The following is a 21,989-nucleotide window of genomic DNA, read 5'->3' on the forward strand; positions in this document are numbered from 1 at the left end:
GATGTTGTATTGCCAAATAGCTATATAAAATATGTAATCATGTAATATATTGATTAAAATTGCCTTCATAAATCTCAAACAGACTTTCTGTCTATATATAGCAAGTAGTTTTTCAAAGTATGCAATTGTATTTAACTATATCGTTTTGCCTAAACACATTCACAAAGATGTTACTGTATTTCACAGAAGTATTCACTTCTCACGTTTTATGTATTCTTGACCCAATAATGAAATAGCCATTTCCTAAATTTATTATCAGCATGATGAAAAAACGTATATCTTAATAATTCATCTTCAATATTTTATCTATGTTATGCATCTATCTATTAGAAATAACACGCAACAAAGCAATGAGATTAGATTATTTATATAGATCATGATCCTGATAATCAAAGATTTCATTCTGATTGAAATTGCATAGAGATGTGAATTGTAGTCATGCATTGAAATCTATTCTGTAGTGGTAAACGTAGTGGAATTTTTCTAGTTCTTTTTTACTAATATTTGACACTTGATTTCAATTTCTCTTTCCTTTATAAGACAAGATATTGAAGACAATGGAAAAAAAAAATAAGCAGAGATGACAAAGAATTTGTTTTGAATTTAATAAAATCCTGATACTTGATATACCAGGATTTTGTTGCTAGGCAACCCTTGTTAAATATTGATTTTCTGCAAGATAAGTTTAAAAAAAAAAAAAGTAGCAAAATTTTAAAGGCCTTACTAGAATGACGATTATTTCATGTTTTAAAAAAAAATTATCTAAGCCAATAGCAAAGACGATTATTTCATGTCATTTTACAATTATCTAAACCAATAGCAAAGACATCGTAATGATGCCCTGGTCAACAACAGACAATCCTGGGTCCTGCGTGATGGAAAACTGGTGGAAGAGCGATGGCATAAGGTTGTCGTCGGCGATATCATCAAGATGGAGAACAACCAGTTTGTCGCAGTAAGTTTCACAGTCTGCCTACACACATTGATGTGATGGATTCAGGTGTATTACATAGTTAAAAGAATTTTATGTCACGCAAAAAAGAAAATACCCGGTACCCTATTTATTGACTTTGATGGCGTCAACAGCATTTTTTGTTGCACCTGATAATGAAAGCACTTTTTTCCAAAGAAATGCTTGGTATGTGCATTACGGTAAAACTTGGTTATAGCAAACGCGCTTATAATGAATTGACGCTTACAGCCAAATGATTTTCATTCCCCGTGACTATATTTAACTTGACGGATATAACGAATTAAGCTTTTAACGAAGCAAAATCACCCATCCCTGGCACTTTGTTATAATCATGTTTTACTGTATTGTGTTAAAATTAAAACACAATGTGCAAGTCAAAGGTGAACGCATAATTGTACGTGATGTTTTTTCATTCATGAAATGTATTTTTTGAAGAAACAATATGTTGAGTTTCTTAGTAAATGAATATTTCTGTAGATTATTTATCTTGTTTATTTCATGAAAGAAAATCACAGTAGTGACTCTTGCACAAAAGTTAGCATGTTTAACAGTATGATTGCTGTGTTTACAGTATTGGTGCTCTGTGTTTACAGTCTTGGAGCTGTGTTTACAGTATTAGTATTGTGTGTTTACAGCATGAGTGTTATGTGTTTACAGTATGATTGCCATGTTTTTACACTATTAGTGCTGTGCGTTTCCAGTATTAGGGCTGTGTGCTCACAGTATCTGCTATATGTTTCCAGTATGAATGTTATGTGTTTCATGTATCAGTGATGTATGTTTACATACAGTATCATTGATGTGTGTTTCCAATGTCAGTTATGTGTGTTTACAGTTTGAGTGTTGTGCATTTCCAGTACCAGTGATGTGTGTTAACAGCATGAGTGCTGTGTGTTTACAGTATAAGTCTTGTATGTTTCCAGTATCAGTGATGTATGTTTACGTACAGTATCATTGCTGTGTGTTTCCAGTATCAGTGATGTGTGTTTACAGCAGTATTAAAGTATGTTTACAGTATAACTGCCATGTGTTTACAGTATTAGTGCTGTGTGTTTACAGTATGAGTGCTTTGTGTTTACAGTATCAATGATGTGTGTTTATGTACAGCATCATTGCTGTGTGTTTCCAGTATCACTGATGTGTGTTTATAGCATGAGTGCTATGTGTTTACAGTATAAGTCTTGTGTGCTTACAGGCAGACCTTATGCTGCTGTCCACTAGCGAGCCCCACAGTCTTTGTTACATAGAAACAGCAGAACTAGATGGGTAAGTACTCGCTAGCTTATACATGAAAGTCCTATGACTTTTTTGAGAATAAATGACAAAACTGTTAACGTTAACTAAAAAGTAGCTATCTTTATATTGAATTGAAAATTACAGGTTATCCATTATCCATAAAAGAAAACCAACTTGCATTGCAATTTTTGAAAAGTAAAGCTGTAACAAAAATACATAGTTACTACATTACATGCACTTTTTATAAGCTTAACCATACTTTCAAAAGTTTATACAATATCTAATGAGATCTTGCCTACAATATTTGTCTGTCTGGGTTTTTAGGGAGACCAATCTAAAGGTGAGGCAGGCCATTCCGGAGACAGCCGAGCTAGGGGATGACATCAGTCAGCTCTCCAGATTTGATGGTAATTAGTCTGATCTTATAATGAAGCTTCATGAACATGGTTTTTAATGCTGTAGAGTGCATAAACCTTAACGAGGCCGGGTCTAATTTGTTCTGCCCTAGATTTTTGGATGAAACTTTTTACATGAATTTCTACCGATATAATTATTATTTTAAGATTAAAAAGTAAGACATTTACCACACCGTTTGTTTAGGGGGTCATCTCAAAGTTTGTTAATCTTTAACATAGGACCCTATGGGATTTTGCTTGAAATGTATCAATTTTGCAAATTTTTTACATTTTTTCAAAACTTCTGCCCTAGGGATTTCTTTTTCTGTTCTACATATTAAAGTTATTGCTAAAGGGCATCACATGGTCAAATAAAAAAAACCTTTTACCTCCTGGTTTGTTCCAGGGGTCTTATCAAAGTTGATTTTTGTATGCCCAATTTCCCAGATTCGTCAGATAATGGCTATTTTTTATATGACAAAGGCGAAAAAGGTGGTCTATATAGTATTATTAAAACATTCAGACATATTTAAGTTATAAAAAAATATATAACTTCACATATTAAGGGTCATTAATATAAAATACATGGTTACTGTCTTGAAATGTATGAATTAAGCTATATTTAGGCGGGTTAAGAAAACGTGACAGAGGGCTAGGCTTGCTGAACCCTCTTCACGTTTTCGACCAATAGCTTATACTTCGAGACATTTATGTTTATTCCACAATATAACATTATTTTTACGCATCAAACGAGATATTTTTAACAATTTTCGCTGAATATCTACAGTTGAAACTATCACACCATGGCGTCAATCAAGCAAAAAGATGACGTCACAATACAAATGAAACGCTGCGCGAAAGCGTGCGTACTCGTTCTGTACTCGGCCTCGTTAATTTCCTATTGATGATTTCTTCCCACTCTTAAGTATTTTCTAGCAGAGAATCTAGCTAATCGTTGCACATATTTGAAATTTTGAAGTACGTTTTATTTGTTTTCCATTGAAATTGTTGATGGAAATATAAAAGTTCAATTGGCAGTTGTTCAAATTCATTTTGATGTTATTTTTGTATTATGACACCAAAAATTTTTTCCACTTGCATTTCTATAGTAGTACAGAGTTAAAATTAAGTACCGGTATCTATTATCTAACGTCTTTATCTGTTTGATGATTTGCATTCAGTTTCAGTGGGATTCATCTGAATCTGGGTTCAGTTTGAATGCCATTTATTGTCTGGTGACTGGAGATACTTGATAACTTTGATCTTTCCAGTGTTGTACTCTGCCACAAATAAGTTGTGGTTGTGATCCACACACAATCCATTTGGATTCTTTAAGTCACAATTCCGTAGGTAACACAGAAACTGCCCTGCCTGGTCTATGATATGAATGCAATGACTGTCACTGTCTGACGTCAGAATGTGGCCCTGAGTGTCTGTAGTGATGCCATAGGGTTTAAATGGTTTGCGTTTGGCATGGGAGGGCTGACCAGTGTATCTGAAGCGGAGCTTGCCTGCCTGATTGACCACCACCACTGCCCCTGCCTCACTGTCTGCCACACAGATATCCAGATTCCTGTTCTCCTTCAAGTATTTGATTTTGGAATTCCCAGAATACAGAGGTTTGCCATTTTCGTCAAACTGAATGTTTTCCTTTTCGACAGACCCTCTGTAGCGTGTGACTTTTACTTGTGTTTCATCCTCACTACACAGGGTTACCAACAAATCACCAGAAGAACTGAGGCAGATGTTCCCTGGCTTCCAGGATTTGAATTTCATCAGTTTTTGCACTGGTCCCCATTTGACTACATTTATCGTCTTTGCGACAGAGTCGGAATACAGGAGCTCCCCTGTTCCTTTCCATGCTATGTCAGCCGGCCACATTCCAGAGGTGGTCATCACATTTTTCAGGCAGGAGCCATTTTGATTGAATTCCTTGATTATGCTTTCCCTACCACTGGTCCAAATGTTTTCTGCATCGGTACAGGCAACATTGCAAAGCCTTTGGAAACCAGTGTGGAAAGTAGCCACAACCTCAGGTTCATCAAGTAGCAGGGACGATGACAAGTCTCCTGGGAGATTAAGAGTTTCATTTTCATTTTGTTTTATTATCGGAAAAGTTTGCAGTGATCCAAACAGTGCGCCAACTTCCTCTAATTGGATTGATCCTTCTGAAAAAATAGGACTCTGAATTTTAAGTGTTTCAGGAAGCTTGTTGAACAAGGAAAATTTATTTTGGCAATTAAGTGTTTTGATAACTTCATTAGAACTCAATGTGCCCTTGTTTTTCACAATTGCATCCTCTATGGCTAAAATTGAGTTTTTAATATGCGATAAGTGTTTCCTCATAGCATAAACTTGTTCACTTTTAATTTCATGCAGTTTAGCATTCAGCTCGGTGACGATCAAATCAATTTTCTGATGCCATTTTTTACCATGTTCAGATATCATGGTGATTGTTTTTCCAAACTGTACATCAAGATGTTCCAGTATATTCTCCGTATCTTTTGCAATATGTTCATATTTTGGATGAACAACCTCTTCCAAGATCTGAGTATCTTTTTCTATCACTTTCTGTTTGGATTCAAAAACCTGGGATATCTGCAGAAAAACATGGTGGCAATGCTTTTTGGTGGAAATACATATTGCACACACTGGGACATCACATTCCTTGCAATAGAAGTGACAACACTTGTGTAAATGGTCACCACACCTTGTATATACCAGAGAGGATTTGTGTAAGCCTAGTCCTAGAATTTGGTGTTCAATCTTTGGATTTAGGGTGACATGGTTCCCTACACAAGTTCTGCACAGACTAGCCTCACAGGTGTGACAGTACATCTGTACCACATTGGTCTCACATATTTCACATCGGGAGGCATCTTGAGCAGCGCTGTTGGGGTCCATTCCAATATGGCTGCTCCTTTGTTCTGGAATCAGAAAGACACTTTGGCCTTTTATTTTTCAAATGAGCCCAACAGCTATTCTCCCATATTTATACTCAGCCTTGTTTCTCACCCTGAGAGCTATAAATGAATAGTTGTGTTTCCTGTAATGATTGGAATAAAATTTGCTGTTATGGAACAAAGTCTCATCAATGTCATCCGTGTTTATCATACTATATGTGTATGTGAATTGCTTCCTTATAATGAACATTTACAAGTCTTATCAAAATATATCTACAGAGTGTTGTTCTCATAAATTTCATTCTAAATGGGGAAGCCAATTATTGTGATTGTATAACAGTTAGGGTGTTGTTACTCACTATGTGGTTATTTCTGGAAAACTATTTAGTTTTCTGGAAATGATGCTCGATATTTGGTTTTAACCATTAGTTCTGGGAAATGCAAATTTAGCAAGTATTTTTCCATATATGGATAAACAATTTGCATGTACATGCAAAATTATCATTATTATATAAGCAGGAATTCTTCAGAAAGTCTTATATGGCATCTATGAAATGCGGCTTACAGGGTTTATATTACACTTCATAGAATCTGTTTTTGCACATACATGTATCTTCTTCTACACCTTTAATATTTATTGATGTTAGTTATATTGTACATTGTTACTTGGAGTTCTGATTATTTCTCCCAGGCACTCCTTTTTTTATACCAAATGAAATCATGATAACTATAAAATCTGAATTGTTTTATTTTGTAGCTGCCATCAAATGTGAGGCTCCCAACAACAACCTGAGTAAGTTTGAGGGGACCATGACCTGGCATAACCAGAAGTATTCATTGGACAACGAGAAGATCTTACTGCGGGGCTGTATTCTCAGGAACACCCAGTGGTGCTACGGACTGGTCATCTTCGCAGGGAAAGACACCAAGCTCATGATGAACAGTGGAAAGACGGTCTTTAAACGCACGCATATAGACCGACTTATGAATCTCATCATTATAGGGGTATGTACCAGTTCTAGACCTATTTTCTGATTGACACGTATTTCGCAATGCAGAATCCAAAATCCAAATGAAATGGAAATTTCCATTATGATAAATTTTTGATGAAGTTGATTCTTTTTTAAAACAACTAATGCAAGATAGCTGAAGAGTTCCTTTAAATCAAGAGAGATTATTTATTTATTCAAGGAAAGGTTACCAAATGCATGTGAAAATTTTGTTTTCTTTGTTGTTTAGATTTTTATATTACTGCTCCTAATGTGTTTAACAATGACCATATCCTGTGGTATTTGGGAAACCCTGGTTGGAAGCAAGTACACCGTTTACCTCCCCTGGGAAAGCTTTGTTCCCGGCTCCGCGGACAAAGCGGGAAACGTGGAGGAAGGAGCCACCACCATCTCCCTGCTAGTCTTCTTCTCCTACATCATCATCTTCAACACGGTCGTCCCAATCTCTCTCTATGTCAGGTACGTATCTCTGTTCACTCAAAAAAAATCATCTACAACACGGTCTTCCCCATCTCATTCTCTGTGTCAGGTACATATTTCTGTTTACAAAAAAAAATCATCTACAACACGGTCTTTCCCATCTCTCTCTGTGTCGGGTACATGCCACTAACTCACTGTTAACTTAATGAACAGTGGAAAGCAGTTAAAGCAACTCATTCATACTGTAAAATCATTAATTTACGCAAGTACTTAATCCCACGATTCCGCTATTTTGTATCAAATTGTGTGAATATAAAATCTTGAGCACCAATTTTTTTGTTATAATTTCCTATAGTTCAAAACTGTGTGAAAAAATAAAAGCAAGATTTTGAAATCCATGAGGGCTGCTTTTCACAATTTTACGCGGATATTTATTCCTCATGTTTAATTAGGAATCTACAGTAAGTGGTTGCGACTGCTTAGGCCTATCTAAATATGTAAATTATTTTTAATTTGATACTCAGTCTTTATTGCTTAATACAGGATTAAAAAAAAAAAACCGAATTCATATGTATACAGTGATGAGTCTTAATCTAGCAATGATCATATTTTAGTGCATTTTGCATACTGCTTTTTTGCACAACTACCGTTGAAAATGATAAATGTAACTTTAAAATATTTTTAAAATAATGCATGCATTTTATTGACACTATAATACCAGTGCAAATGTTATGAAAAAAACTCTCAATATTTGAGTGTCAATTAAATGAATTAATGCACATTGTACAAGATCGTGTGTTAATTGATGTGGTCATTCATTTGACATCACTAATTCTTGGCTTGCAGTGTGGAAATGATAAGATTAGCCAACAGTTTCCTCATCAATTGGGACAACAAAATGTACTACGAGAAGACAAACATGCCGGCCAAAGCTCGCACCACCACACTCAACGAGGAGCTCGGGCAGATCGAGTACATCTTCACCGACAAAACAGGGACATTAACTCAGGTTTGTGTCATTAAATTGTCTAAATCTTCTGTTATTTAGTTTCTTTTCAATGAAAGCCACTGCCTGTCTTGTAAAAAAGTTTTCAAATACAGAAAAACATGGTCACAGTGAACACAATATTAATGAATTCATGCTATTAGCCAAGTCAGTTTTATTCTCCATAATCATTAATTTGCATTATTAACTACCAGTTTGTAGATATCACAAATTATACATTTATAGTGAACAAAGATTGCATTTTCTGACATGGTGCTTCATTTTAACCATGTTTTACTCTCTGTTTTATAAGTGCTTTAAATTACAAGGTATGATGACTTTCCTAGTTCTGAAGAGGTGTCTAACTTTGTATTTAACTGATATCTTTACACTGCAGAATATCATGACTTTCAACAAGTGCTCCATTAATGGAAAAGCTTATGGTGATGTTGTGGATGAGTATGGAAACCCTATGGATATCACAGAGGTAGGCACACACGATTTATCTGACCATTATTTACAGTGTATACATCACTGCAACCCATATTTTAAATTCAGGACGCCTTGTTTGAGGATGGTGTATTTTGGCAGTGGTTTGTTCACCAGATATTACCGTACAGAGTCTTCAACAGTCAAATCTCGATATCTCGAACTAGATGGGACTGTAAAACTTCGAGACATCCAAGAATTTAAAATATGAAGGGTAAAATACTTAATATAAGTGGTTGGGACTTACAAATTACTTAGAGATATTCATTGTATTTGAGATATCAGTGTTCGAGATAATGAAGTTTAACTGTATTTTATTAATGTACTGATTTGGGTGAACAAAATTACTCATCAATTTAACTGAAACTAGATCCTGTTTGTATCAATTAAACTGTAGATCCTTGTGTTTGACTTTGACAGAGTGAGTATGTGCATTTTGTGAATTGTGTTCATGCTATTAATTTGTTCATGAATTGGTTCAGTTGAAGTTTTGTCAAACTTGAAACTTACACTACTTATTTTTTTTTAAAAAAGTGATGAAAAATCCACCAACAAACAACACGATCAAGACATCAATATACAGTAAAATACGGTTATAATGAACATGCTTATAATGAATTGACGCTTACAGTGAAGTGATTTTTAGTGGGTTTTAAACATATTGTGAATCTAACTTATATAACGAATTGCATTTCTAACAAAGCCAAATTGCCCGTCCTTGGCACTTCATTATAAGCATGTTTTACTACATGTACACATATTATATAAATAGCACCCTCCCAAACAGGCACTATTTATTTTATTATACTGAATGTCTTAATTTTGGAGGAAATTTTACTGCTTTTATACAGAAATGAAGTGAATTCCGTTGCTAAGTGTGTTACTTACGCTGAGGGTAATAGAACGGATTATCAACTGCGTCTAAACCAATCAGATTTCAGTATTTAACATGAAAGTATAATAATAGACTTTATGAGCTGTGTAAGTTTCAAGGGTGACTTCTTTTATGCAGCAATGTTGTTGGTTTGTTGTTACTTGTACTCAAATATGATATACCGTTAGTATTTGATCTGTTTAAAAGTTATCAAACATGCCATACATTTTTCAAACTATAAGTAAAAAGACATACATGTACTTGGAAATTGAACAAAAAAGAAAGATACATGTATAAACAAAACAGTCTGTTGCATACAGACATAAATTTGAAACATTCACATACAGTATTTGATTTTGTTTTTGTACATCCTGAAGTATTAAGATTATGATTTGAATGGAAATTTCAGGCAACAGCGAAAGTGGAGTTCCCGGATAATCCCTATGCGGAAGAGAATTTTGAGTTTTTTGACCAGCGTCTGTTGGATGCTGTACAGAATAATGAGCCACTGGTTCACGACTTCTTCAAAATCCTCGCTCTCTGTCACACTGTGATGCCAGAGGTCAAAGGTAAACAACACATCAATCACCATTCAAAAGATACAGATACTTGTATATATCAAACATACTGTATTTGTGAATCTTTTTCAACTTGAATGATATTAATTTTGATTTTTAGTGCTAAGAATAATACTTCCATAGATCAGTTATGCTCCTATTTGACATATCTTGTAATATATGGTAACAGTATATTTAAACCTTTACTGATACCAGTACATTATTTAGGAGTTGCAAAATGTAGAAAACTTTCAAGTTTCTTGAAAATTTATAAAGATGCTGAAAGAGAATTTTTACATGTGTTTGATTATCAGCCTGTATAAAACACAGTCATTACATGTCCCTACATTTGTGTCTTCTACAGATGGTGTGTTGGAGTACCAGGCCCAGTCTCCTGATGAGGGGGCGCTAGTGTCAGCGGCCAGGAACTTCGGCTTTGTGTTCAAGGTAAGAAGCAATAGGCCTTTAACAATTAGCTATACTACTCTCTGTTAAGATCTGATTTGGTAGTCATTTGGGAGACTGTTGAATCGTTCACTATATGTTATTTTCCTTATAGATTCATTTTCATTTTCTTTTGAATTTTTTATGATTTTAGTTATCATAAACTATCCGTAATTGTTTCTTCATGATCAGACAGCAGTCATAAACTGACTTGGTATTTATTATTATATTTTTTTGAAAGTGTCTTATGTACCTTTATAGCTTTTTAGTTATCAAGCTATTTGATTTGTGTCTTTTAGTCTCGTACACCCACCACAATTACAATTGAAATCAATGGGAAAGAGGAAGTCTATGATTTGCTGTGCATTCTGGATTTCAACAATGTCCGAAAACGAATGTCTGTAAGTAAAGAAAAAGATACATTAATTCATTAGGAAATACTGTGTCTGATGTCAATTTATTCTAAGAGAGGTCTTGCACTGTTTGTCTGTTGAATGAGTATTCAATATATGAGTATTTGAAAGGTCATTTACTTTGACTAAACATGAAAGGATATAATAATCTATGAATGAGGTGCCCAAGTTCTCCACAGATTCTAGATTTTTCTCTGCAAATCTTTCTGAACATTTTGATTTTCTTTTTCGTGTTGATTGCTTGCTTGACACACAAATTACCATTTTGAAAACATAGTTTCCCCCAGAGTAGTACTTCAAATGTCTAGAATGACTTATTTACAGTATTCCATATAGAAATCCGTTACTATATGTGTATATCAATATCCAGGTAAAATTAAAATGCCCAACATATAAGTTGTTTTCTCAAGACATGTTTAGTTATCAACTTTGTTTTATTAAACAATTTGTAAGTTCCAACGTCTGGCATTTTTCATACAGATGTGAATGTACTAAATGCTGTGTTTTATCTTTTTTTAGGTAGTTGTTCGAAAGAATGGTAAACTGCAGTTACTGTGTAAGGGAGCAGACAATGTGATATTTGAGAGGCTGGATAAAAAGTGTGATGATGCCAAAGAAATCATTACTCATCATTTGAATGTAAGTTTCTAGATTCCTTGTAGAGAAATCAAAACTGTTGTATCTTATGTACTATGACGATATCTGGAACCTCCTCAAGAAAGAGACAACAAATACATCAACGGAATACAATAATATTCATGTATAACAATTATTTATATTAACTTAAATGATAAATTCCTACCCAAATAATGAACAGTGATTTTTTGTGTACCGGTAGATTATGTAGAAATTTTTTTGATGCGGTAATTTGATGAATTTTGGACAGGAATTTGCCAATGACGGCTTGCGAACTCTCTGTTTGGCTTCCAAAGATATTCCTGAGGATTACTGGAAAACCTGGAATGCCAAACATCATGAAGCAAGGTAACACTCCATTCATTAAGTGGCTTTTAGTTTCAAACTTGTTGATTTATTTTCAGGGATATATAGTATTCAAAATCTCTCGAGATCTTGGACACCTATATATTAGCCGCATAAAAAATATAACGGGGTCATCATGCAATGCCTAGCTTGAACACTTTGTAACTCTGTCGAGAAAAGAATAAAAGCTAATTATTTTCATTCAGAGCCCTAAAAACTGATTCAGGAAGAAAATTCAAATGTTTCAAATTATATTCCTTTAATAAAGAAAATTTTGGTCGAAGACGATTAATGTGACTGAGCAGTAGTGGAGTACTGTTACTTGAATATTTGTTGACATCCCTAGTGATAATGGATAATCATTTTCAATCCAAAAGCATGTACCAAGTAGAAAATAAATAATTTGCACAGGAAGGACATGATAGAATTCCTCTATACTCTCTAATGTTCTATTTTAGTACATCCATGGAGAATCGTGACGATAAGTTGTCGGAGGTGTATGAGGAGATAGAACAGGACTTGATGTTGATTGGTTCCACGGCTATTGAGGACAAACTACAGGATGGAGTGCCTGAGGCCATTGCTAACCTAGCTCGTGCTGGCATCAAAATCTGGGTGCTTACTGGTGACAAACAGGGTATGTAAGCAAAAGACTTTGTTTTCTCACTTGAAATCAGTGCGTTTCAAAAAATTTGTATTCCAACATTTAGGATGCAGTTATGGGAAATTTTGGTGAAAATATCAAATATAAATGTATTTAATTGATTGCACGTCAAAAGTACAGATATTTTTTCACCAAAAAAGACCTACCTAGTCAGATTTTTTAAGATCTGATTTTAACACAGATTTTTTAACAGTGTGAAATATTTATATAAAAATGAAATCAATGGAGAAAAAAATATGCCAAATTCAAATTTATCGCTTGGGATTCACATGTCTATTAATATAGCTACTAAGCTAACAAGTAAGAAATATCAATTTTCTAGCTAGAATAAAACAATTTTATCCATCTACATGTAAATCATCATAAAACTGAGTGTAGAGGAACCTGAAGTATTATTCATTTTCTTCAGAAACTGCCATCAACATTGGTTACTCCTGTCGTCTGCTTACTGATGAAATGGAGGAGATTTTCATTGTGGATGGAGAAACAGAACAAGAGGTCAAGAAGCAGATGACGGACTTCCTGAAGGCGATCAAGGACCACAAGGAGGAGCGGAACCATGAAGAGACCGTCCACATGCAGAACGGCGGGGTCACTTTCAATGGATCGGCAACAGAGTTAAATATGGAGACACCGGGGCCAGACTTTGCTTTGGTTATCAATGGACATAGCTTGGTATGTGTACCTCTCAGCTTATATTATGTTCAGTCACTGCTTCTTAAGTTTACAAAAGCAACTGCTTCCATAATTTTTGTTTTCTTAAACGAGGATTAGGTCTAGAAAACCTGAAGATAATCATGTGGTTTATAGAGAAATACAGTAGATCTTGGTGTTTTACTCTGCAGTGATCTATTTTTTTTTTAGAATATATGTATTTGGGATCATAATATCATTCTGCCTGTATTTGCTATAAAAACTTGTAAAAATCACAAAATACAACAGGCCAAAAAAAATATTATAGACTAACTGCATTTTGACTTCCTTTCGCCAAATATATGACACAGGGAAGAAAGACTCCCTCCCCAAAACAAAAAGAAAAAACAGTAGAAGATATACAAGTATCTATATAAATGTACTTAGTGTAATTGGTGGGTGTTTCAGTACCATGCCTTGAGGGAGGACCAGGAGGCTACACTGGTGGAGTTGGGGTGTAGCTGTAAGGCCATCATCTGCTGCCGTGTCACCCCGCTACAGAAAGCTATGGTGGTGGACCTCATTAAGAAGAGCCAAAACTCCATCACCCTCTCTATAGGCGACGGGGCTAATGATGTCAGCATGATCAAAAGTAAGACTTATGGGTTTTTCTACTGATTAGATAAAGGAATAATTTTAAATTTCAGTTCTGCCTAGAAGTGTTGAATTCTTTTACATTATTATACCCCCCCCAAACGAAGTTTGGGGGGGGGGGGTATATAGGAATCACCTTGTCCGTCTGTCCGTCCGTCTGTCCGTCCGTCTGTCCGTCCGTCTGTCTGTGCAATCATGTCCGGCCCATATTTTTCTTATGGAGAAACATTGGAAGTTCTTACTTCACACAAAGATTGCTTATGATCTAAGGGTGTGTCATGACCTTGACCCAAGGTCATTCGGGCAAGGTCAAGGTCACTGGTAGAAAAAATACAAAAATTCGTGTCCGGTCCATATCTTTCTTATTGAGAAACATTGGAAGTTCTTACTTCACACAAAGATTGCTTATGACTTAAGAGTGTGTCATGACCTTGACCCAAGGTCATTCGGGCAAGGTCAAGGTCTGGCAGAAAAAAATACAAAAAATTCTTGTCCGGTCCATATCTTTCGTATGGAGAAACATTGGAAGTTCTTACTTCACACAAAGTTTGCTTATCACCTAAGGGTGTGTCATGACCTTGACCCAAGGTCATTTGGGCAAGGTCAAGGTCACTGGCAGAAAAAATACAAAAATTCGTTTCAGGTCCATATCTTTCGTATGGAGAAACATTGGAAGTTCTTACTTCACACAGAGATTGCTTATGACCTCAGGGTGTGTCATGACCTTGACCCAAGGTCATTCGGGCAAGGTCAAGGTCTGGCAGAAAAAATACAAAAATTCGTGTCCGGTCCATATCTTTCGTATGGAGAAACATTGGAAGTTCTTACTTCACACAAAGATTGCTTATGACCTAAGGGTGTGTCATGACCTTGACCCAAGGTCATTAGGGCAAGGTCAAGGTCACTGGCAGAAAAAATACAAAAATTCGTGTCCGGTCCATATCTTTCGTATGGAGAAACATTGGAAGTTCTTACTTCACACAAAGATTGCTTATGACCTCAGGGTGTGTCATGACCTTGACCAAAGGTCATTCAGGCAAGGTCAAGGTCACTGGCAGAAAAAGTGCAAAATTTGTGTCCGGCCCATATCTTTCGTATGGAGAAACATTAGAAGTTCCTACTTCACACAAAGATTGCTTATGACCTAAGGGTGTGTCATGACCTTAACCCAAGGTCATTCAGGCAAGGTCAAGGTCGTTTGGAAAAAAGTGCAAAATTCGTGTTCGGTTATTATCTTTCTTATGGAGAAGCATTGAATGTTCTAACTTAACACAAATATTGCTTAGGACCAAAGGGTGTGTCATGACCTTGACCCAAGGTCATTTGGGCAAGGTTAAGGTCACTGGCAGAAAAAGTGCAAAATTCGTGTCTGGTCATTATCTTTCTTATGGAGAAGCATTGAATGTTCTTACTTCACACAAATATTGCTTATGACCAACAGTTTTAAAAAAAATAGAGCAGTTGTTATTTAAAGAAAATAGACGGTGAAATAGATTCATCCAATATTTTCTATAATTGGAAAAATACACGCATTATGATTTTTATCTTAGCGGGGGGTATCAATTGTGAGCTTGCTCACAGTACCTCTAGTTTTTGTCTGAAGATCTTGAAAGTTATTTGCTTTACACTAGCCTAATCATGACAAGTGCATGGAGTTCTATTAATAATATTCAAGTCAAAATTCACAAATCTTTTTTGCATTCTCACTGCCATATTCTCACCTGGTGTTTATTATACTTTTGCAAATACTTGATTTAAATGACATTATACATTGTTATTTTGACAGCTGCACACATTGGCGTTGGCATCAGTGGACAGGAAGGAATGCAGGCTGTTTTAGCCAGTGATTATGCAATAGCACAGTTCCGATATCTCGAACGCTTACTTCTGGTGCATGGGCGTTGGTCGTATTTCAGAATGTGCAAATTTTTAAAGTATTTTTTCTACAAGAACTTTGCCTTCACCTTGTGTCACCTGTGGTTTGCGTTTTTCTGTGGATTCTCGGCCCAGACTTTGTACGATCCTTATTTTGTCTCATTCTATAATGTGTTCTATACCTCCATACCAATTCTCATTTTGGCGTGTTTTGATCAGGTGAGTGACCAAAATATGAAACATGTATTGAATGCAATATTCTTAATGCACTCTTTAGTGAATGGATGTTAATCAATAGTAAATTTTTAAGACAGATCTTTCTCTAATAAGTTCAAGATTTGATAAAATAACTTATTGTTTCTAAAGTACCATTGTATTGATTATGTCAAAGATGTCACATTGATTTATTTTATTGATATACCGTATTTAAAAGGAGGAACAAATCAATTTTCCCAGTTTATATGTTCTAATAAAAAAGTTGAACTGTGCCATTTTCATTTTGACTAAAATAAGAATACCGGTAGATCTGTGGTTAATTTGTCCTTTTCTCCAATTTTTTTTTTAATTTATGAAAATTAGAGCAGTGTACATGCCTCACTTACAAACTTTTTGTGAAAGAATGTGGTTATAAAGCAGACTATCGTTGATGGGGGAAGGATAAAGAAACTAAAATATAAAGATGTTTTAAGTAGATTTACACATCAGTTGCATTAAATTTTGTAATCAGTTGTAATCTTATGAAGAAAAACAAAAGATGATACAGATTCTTTTTAATTTGTCCACAAAAGTATGTTGTGTGTACTGTTGTCATACAAATTAAATTTATTTCTATGTATTAAATATTGTAGAAAACTTATATGACCTCTAACTTTTGATCTATGACAGGATGTGGATGATTACTACTCAGTACGATACCCGAAGCTCTACACTCCGGGGCTGTTGGACTCGGGGTTCAACAAGAAGGTGTTCGTGTTCAGCGCCACAGAGGGGATCATCACATCATTAATTCTGTTCTTCATACCATACTTTGCCTTTCAAAATGGCGTCCATTATGACGGGACAGACCTGTCTGACCATCAGTCGCTGGGCTGTGCTGTCGCCAGCACACTAGTCGTAGCTGTCAATCTGAGGGTAGGCAGATTTATTGAAGTCTGTTTGATATAATGTCATTTGATAAATCTTAGTTATGAAAATTTTTAAAATTTCATCAATTTAATAAATGTTCTAAGACTTCATACCTAAAAATCACAAATATCGTGCATATCATAGATATTCTAACTTAGTTTAAGCAATGTTCATATGCATTTACATATAGCCAAGTGATACAACTTCCTTATCAAATCTTTTTCTTATGTTTACTAATGGAAAAAGCCAAGTTTACAACAATAATTAATGAATTCTCCATTAATTTTTTCAGTGTGCATTGGACATGTCCTATTGGACAGCCTTTCATCATGTGGCTATTTGGGGCAGTATCATCTACTACTTTTGTTTCATCGTGGCTATGTATGCAAGTTCCTTTAACTACACGTATGAAGGCGTGGCCTACCAGGTGTTCTCCTCAGCTCAGTTCTGGTTTACACTGCTTCTGACCTGTACCATACTGCTGCTGCCTATAATCGCCTATCGTTTCTATTACATTGACGTCCATCCAACACTCACGGAGCGTATCCGACTCAAGCAGAGACTAACGAAATCCAAGTCACGCTCCAAAGACTTTCACATTCGTCGCGCTTCAACGCTTCGTCGCAGCACCAGGTCTCTGCGCTCTGGTTACGCTTTCGCCCACCAGGAAGGTTTTGGAGAACTCATTACAAGCGGACTCAACATGCGTCAGAGGGTGGAGAAAAGCGAGCAAAAAAACCCAGTGGAGTTGACAAAAGTGAGCAAAATCGACAGTGCCCCCCTGCCTTCTTATAATGACCTCTACGTAGAGAACAACAATTCTAACAGCGCCTCTAATGCAGCCACAGGTGACAGCGGCCCCACAGAGGGGGTGGAAGAGAACCACAATCCCTCCCACCCCCACTACCACGACCCAGACAGACATGTTGTGTTCTGCGAGAAGCTTTAATGTATGGTTAAATATAGGAAAACAAATTATTTATTTTTGACATAAAAGATTTGTTATTTGTTGTTTTTTTTATAGATAGGGACATTGTTAGATAGATGACTTATGAATGTTGCATGTTATTTCATGAATGTAAACTTGTACTGCTATTATTTACAAATCAGATTTCAATATTGTTATCATCATTTCAGAATTTTGTTTTGAAATTTTTTTTCATTCATATCAAACTGGCATTAGTGAACATAATTACGACCTAATGGAATTTTAAGTACAGATTTTGAGAGGATTTTTTTACTCCATTGATCATTAATTCACATTTAAGTGCCAAGTTATGAATGTACATGGACTTTTATTTTACCCTACTTATTTTATGAACTACTATATATACTATTTAAAATCTCTTCTTTTTTTCCCTCTCTGTGTCCTTCATAATTGGTTGTCTAATTAAATTTTCTATTGTTTTATAAGTACCATTGATTTACAAGAATGTACGTTTACTTTTGTACATGAACACATTTTTCTTTTGGTGTAATAAATGATATCATAAATCTAATTTAGACAATCTGTAAGAGCAAAAAAAGTGTACATTTGGTCAAGGGTTTATAGAATATAAAGGAAATGGATGTCTTAGCTATTTAGATTAGTGGCATTTGAAAAGAATTTTTATATACCCGGTATGTATATCCATTGACGTTCTTTAAATCTGAGGTTTTTGTCACTAAATTTATAATATACGAAGAGGGTATGCTCATAGAGATTTCTTTTGAAACCAAATTCTATGTTGAAAATTTTTACCAAGGTGATGGCTATCCCATTATCCAGGATTAAAACCTTGATTGTTATTTTTTGTATTTGCGCCTTTTTATTTTTATACTTGTTCATGTTTGCATGATCACAAACATTTTTAAACACCTTCCTGTCCTTAAAATCACGCTCTAATTTACAGATATGAAAATAGATATACTTTAAGCTATATTTATATTCTCTAATATTTCAGTATTCTCTCATTTTAACACTGAAGCTGCTCAAAACTATTCTTTTTTTTATATTACAACCTGCTTTTTCCCCTCAAGTGACCCTTTATTTTTCTATTTTCTTTGGCAGCTTCCAATGAAAATTAGCACTTAATATTGGAGGGGGGGGGGGTGTTAATATGTACAGTAATTTATTTGAATTTTGACCTCAACTCCTCATATTTGACTGTCCAATGCATTTCATATTTATTATAAGCTTTTATGGAAGTGAATCTTCGGTCTAAAAGGCATTTTTGGAAAAGATTTGAACAAGATGAATTAATTTTTGTAGTTTGAACAAACAAAAAACTTACGTGGATCTGATAAAAATCCTTTTTCAAAAGGCTATTGTCTCCCTTAAAGTCGATATTACTTATTCATGGACAGCTGTGCAAACTTTTTGGAAGCAGTTGGGGCCAATGCCTCTATAGACCTATTTTATCCATGGATACGGGTATGCATGCGAGTTAACCACTGTTACTGTTATATAGCAATTCCTTGTACGAGACTGTTGACATAAATATATTTGAGGCATTTCACAGACTGCATGCCACTGTATGCATTTTCATTCTTTGTGGATAATTATTTTTATGCAATTATAGATTGATTTCTAAGGTCCAATGTTCACTTCATGTAAATGAATTAAATTTTTCGAAAAGCACATGGGATGGGAAACACATATTTTTACTACAGAAATTTATTATACTCTGTCCCAAGTTTTTGCTTCCACCACTTTTCGCTTGATATTATGATAATCATGAATACCTTTGTGCTCAAACTACGTTCATTCACTAATATGAAAAATGTCCAGATTATCTGTTTTGAAATGCCCCCTCTACCGCTGCAGGTTTCAATACACAGCTCAAAATAGAAAGTCTACAAGGATTTTGCATTACATCAGCCATGAAATAGCCTTGATGATAAAGTTGAAAAATTGTGCGAGGTATTTGGAGTGAGTTCCGAATAGTGAAAAGATGTAAACATTTTCCAGTATAAATCTCTGTAAGAAATTTGTTTTCTTCCCTGTGAACTTTTTTGGGTGAAAAATGAAAATGTCTTAATGAAGATATCTTGGATATTTTCCCTTTTATCAATATCAAGTGTATTTCTTTCACAGGTATGCGTTTTTTATTAATAATAATCAAAAAGTGATGGAAGAAATAACTTGGGACAGACTTTATATAGTTTATACCACCAGTTAACTAAAGTATTATGATACCAAGCTCTGGAGGAATGCTTGATGTTAGAGAACTGAAGGTGAAACTAAAGTACGATATACATGTAGTATAGTTAGCCCCGTCATGTTCAGTAGACTTTTTAAAATATGAGTTAATATCAGATAAGTGCTGAATATGATTTTCATGAATTCTTTGTGCAATATATTAGAATGCATAATTAATAATGCATATATATGTAATATATTAAATTAGCAAAAACCTAAATAATACCCTATTTGTAATAGATATTAGAACTCGTTTTGGTTGAGGCTGAAGTGGTCATTTTTGGAAGAAAGCTATATTTACTGTGGTTTAAAGCTAAATTCCCCCTTTAACAAAAGTCACTGTAATTTCGGGTGGAATTTTAAACACTAACGTTCACACTATTTTATATTTTTGATCTAATGGTACCCCAAAGTGATTGACCCAATATCTGAGAAACGATCACTTCTATATAATTTGCATTAATGTCACAATATTGATACATATCTTTATTTCTATTTATTTGTTTTTGTTCTAAGTGGATCATCTTTGACTTTATTTTCTATATTTTGTTTTGTTACTCATTACTTTATTGTTTACCATAATATTGCTTGTTGAAATTGTTAGAATTCTTTGCAAAATTACAGGTTTAGCTTTTTTTAATAAATATTAATATCTTAAATTAAGTCCTGAAAGATATTTAAATGTAGAGACTGCATTTATGATTCTTTTTTTCTCAATACTACAACTTATCATTAATTTTAATAAGTTTTTACTGTATGATTGAGGCAATAAATCTATTTTACTTAATTTGTGAGTTAATCTTTTTAATTTCACTTCAAATCAGATTTGCCATATCAAGGTCATGACTTCCAAGAAGGTCATGTGCAAAATTTGTACCAAATATGAGCCCCTTGTGTTTCTTCTGTTCAATGTTATGAACCCGACTTGCAGATGAGGCAAGTGGACAGATAGATGAATGGACAAATAAAGAGACAGATGAAGTAAATGATGTATGTAATATTATATAAATAGTGCCTGTTTGGGAGGGTAACAGTTGAAATTGACACCCCCAGAAAACCATTGTCAACCGACGCAAAGCGGAGGTTGACAATGGTTATCGAGGGGTGTTAATTTCAACTCTTACCCTCCCAAACAGGCACTATTTATTTTATTATACTGAATGTCTTAATTTCAAAGAAAACTTTACTGCTTTTAAATAGGAATGACGTGAATTCTATGGCAAACCATACGCGCATAATTTACACGCATGTAACAATTCGTTGTGTTACCCGTAGCCAAGTGTGTTGCTAATGCTGAAGGTAATAGAACAGATTATCAACTGTATCTAAACCAATCAGTATCAGTATTTAACATGAAAGTATGATAATATATAAATAGTGCCTGTTTGGGAGGGTAACAGTTGAAATTGACACCCCGAGGAAACCGTTGTCAACCGACACGAAGCGGAGGTTGACAATGGTTTTCGAGGGGTGTCAATTTCAACTGTTATCCTCCCAAACAGGCACTATTTATTTTATTATACTGAATGTCTTAATTTTAGAGAATTTTTTACTACTTTTACATAGAAATGACATGAATTCTTCGGCGAACCGTACCGCATGATTTATGCGCATGTAACAATTCGTTTTATTATACTTTCATGTTTAATACTGAAATCTGATTGGGTTAGATGCAGTTGATAATCCGTTCTATTACCCTCAGTGTTAGCAACACACATAGCAACGGGTAACACAACGAATTGCAAACGCTTCGCGTCGGTTGACAATGGTTTCCTTGGGGTGTCAATTTCAACTGTTACCCTCCCAAACAGGCACTATTTATATATTGTTATACTTTCATGTTAAATACTGAAATCTGATTGGTTAAGACGCAGTTAATAATATTTTCTATTACCCTCAGCGTTAGCAATGCACTTAGCAACGGGTAACATTAAAAAATGTTACATGCGCGAAAATTATGCGTGTACGGTTCGCTGTAGAATTCACGTTATTCCTATATAAAAGCAGTAAAATTTTCTTAAAAATTAAGACATTCAGTATAACAAAATAAATAGTGCCTGTTTGGGAGGATAACAGTTGAAATTGACACCCCTCGAAAACCATTGTCAACCTCCGCTTCGCGTCGGTTGACAATGGTTTTCTGGGGGTGTCAATTTCAACTGTTACCCTCCCAAACA

At 34.9% G+C, this 21,989-nt stretch overlaps 1 protein-coding gene across 7 annotated transcripts in view; it reads left to right on the plus strand.

The window, feature by feature from the left end:
• LOC105329182 (phospholipid-transporting ATPase ID) overlaps positions 1-20,598 on the plus strand; it is a 38,671-nt gene extending 18,073 nt beyond the window's left edge. For 5 of the 7 annotated variants that reach the window (XM_034468533.2, XM_034468534.2, XM_034468538.2 and 2 more), the window contains 19 exons: positions 821-955; positions 2,169-2,239; positions 2,534-2,616; positions 6,265-6,512; positions 6,747-6,976; positions 7,784-7,946; positions 8,320-8,409; positions 8,809-8,832; positions 9,695-9,854; positions 10,207-10,289; positions 10,586-10,687; positions 11,219-11,338; positions 11,586-11,683; positions 12,139-12,317; positions 12,754-13,019; positions 13,446-13,629; positions 15,418-15,725; positions 16,392-16,637; positions 16,924-20,598. In XM_034468533.2, the coding sequence (XP_034324424.2) occupies positions 821-955; positions 2,169-2,239; positions 2,534-2,616; positions 6,265-6,512; positions 6,747-6,976; positions 7,784-7,946; positions 8,320-8,409; positions 8,809-8,832; positions 9,695-9,854; positions 10,207-10,289; positions 10,586-10,687; positions 11,219-11,338; positions 11,586-11,683; positions 12,139-12,317; positions 12,754-13,019; positions 13,446-13,629; positions 15,418-15,725; positions 16,392-16,637; positions 16,924-17,580 (3,447 nt within the window). In that variant the 3' untranslated portion in view covers positions 17,581-20,598. The remainder of the gene's footprint in view (positions 1-820; positions 956-2,168; positions 2,240-2,533; positions 2,617-6,264; positions 6,513-6,746; positions 6,977-7,783; positions 7,947-8,319; positions 8,410-8,808; positions 8,833-9,694; positions 9,855-10,206; positions 10,290-10,585; positions 10,688-11,218; positions 11,339-11,585; positions 11,684-12,138; positions 12,318-12,753; positions 13,020-13,445; positions 13,630-15,417; positions 15,726-16,391; positions 16,638-16,923) is intronic. The other 2 variants (XM_034468537.2, XM_066088870.1) reach the window with 1 other exon arrangement.
• Positions 20,599-21,989: the final 1,391 nt, after the last annotated feature.

The sequence above is a fragment of the Magallana gigas genome, chromosome 6, assembly GCF_963853765.1.
Source record: "Magallana gigas chromosome 6, xbMagGiga1.1, whole genome shotgun sequence".
NCBI classification, from domain to species: domain Eukaryota; kingdom Metazoa; phylum Mollusca; class Bivalvia; order Ostreida; family Ostreidae; genus Magallana; species Magallana gigas.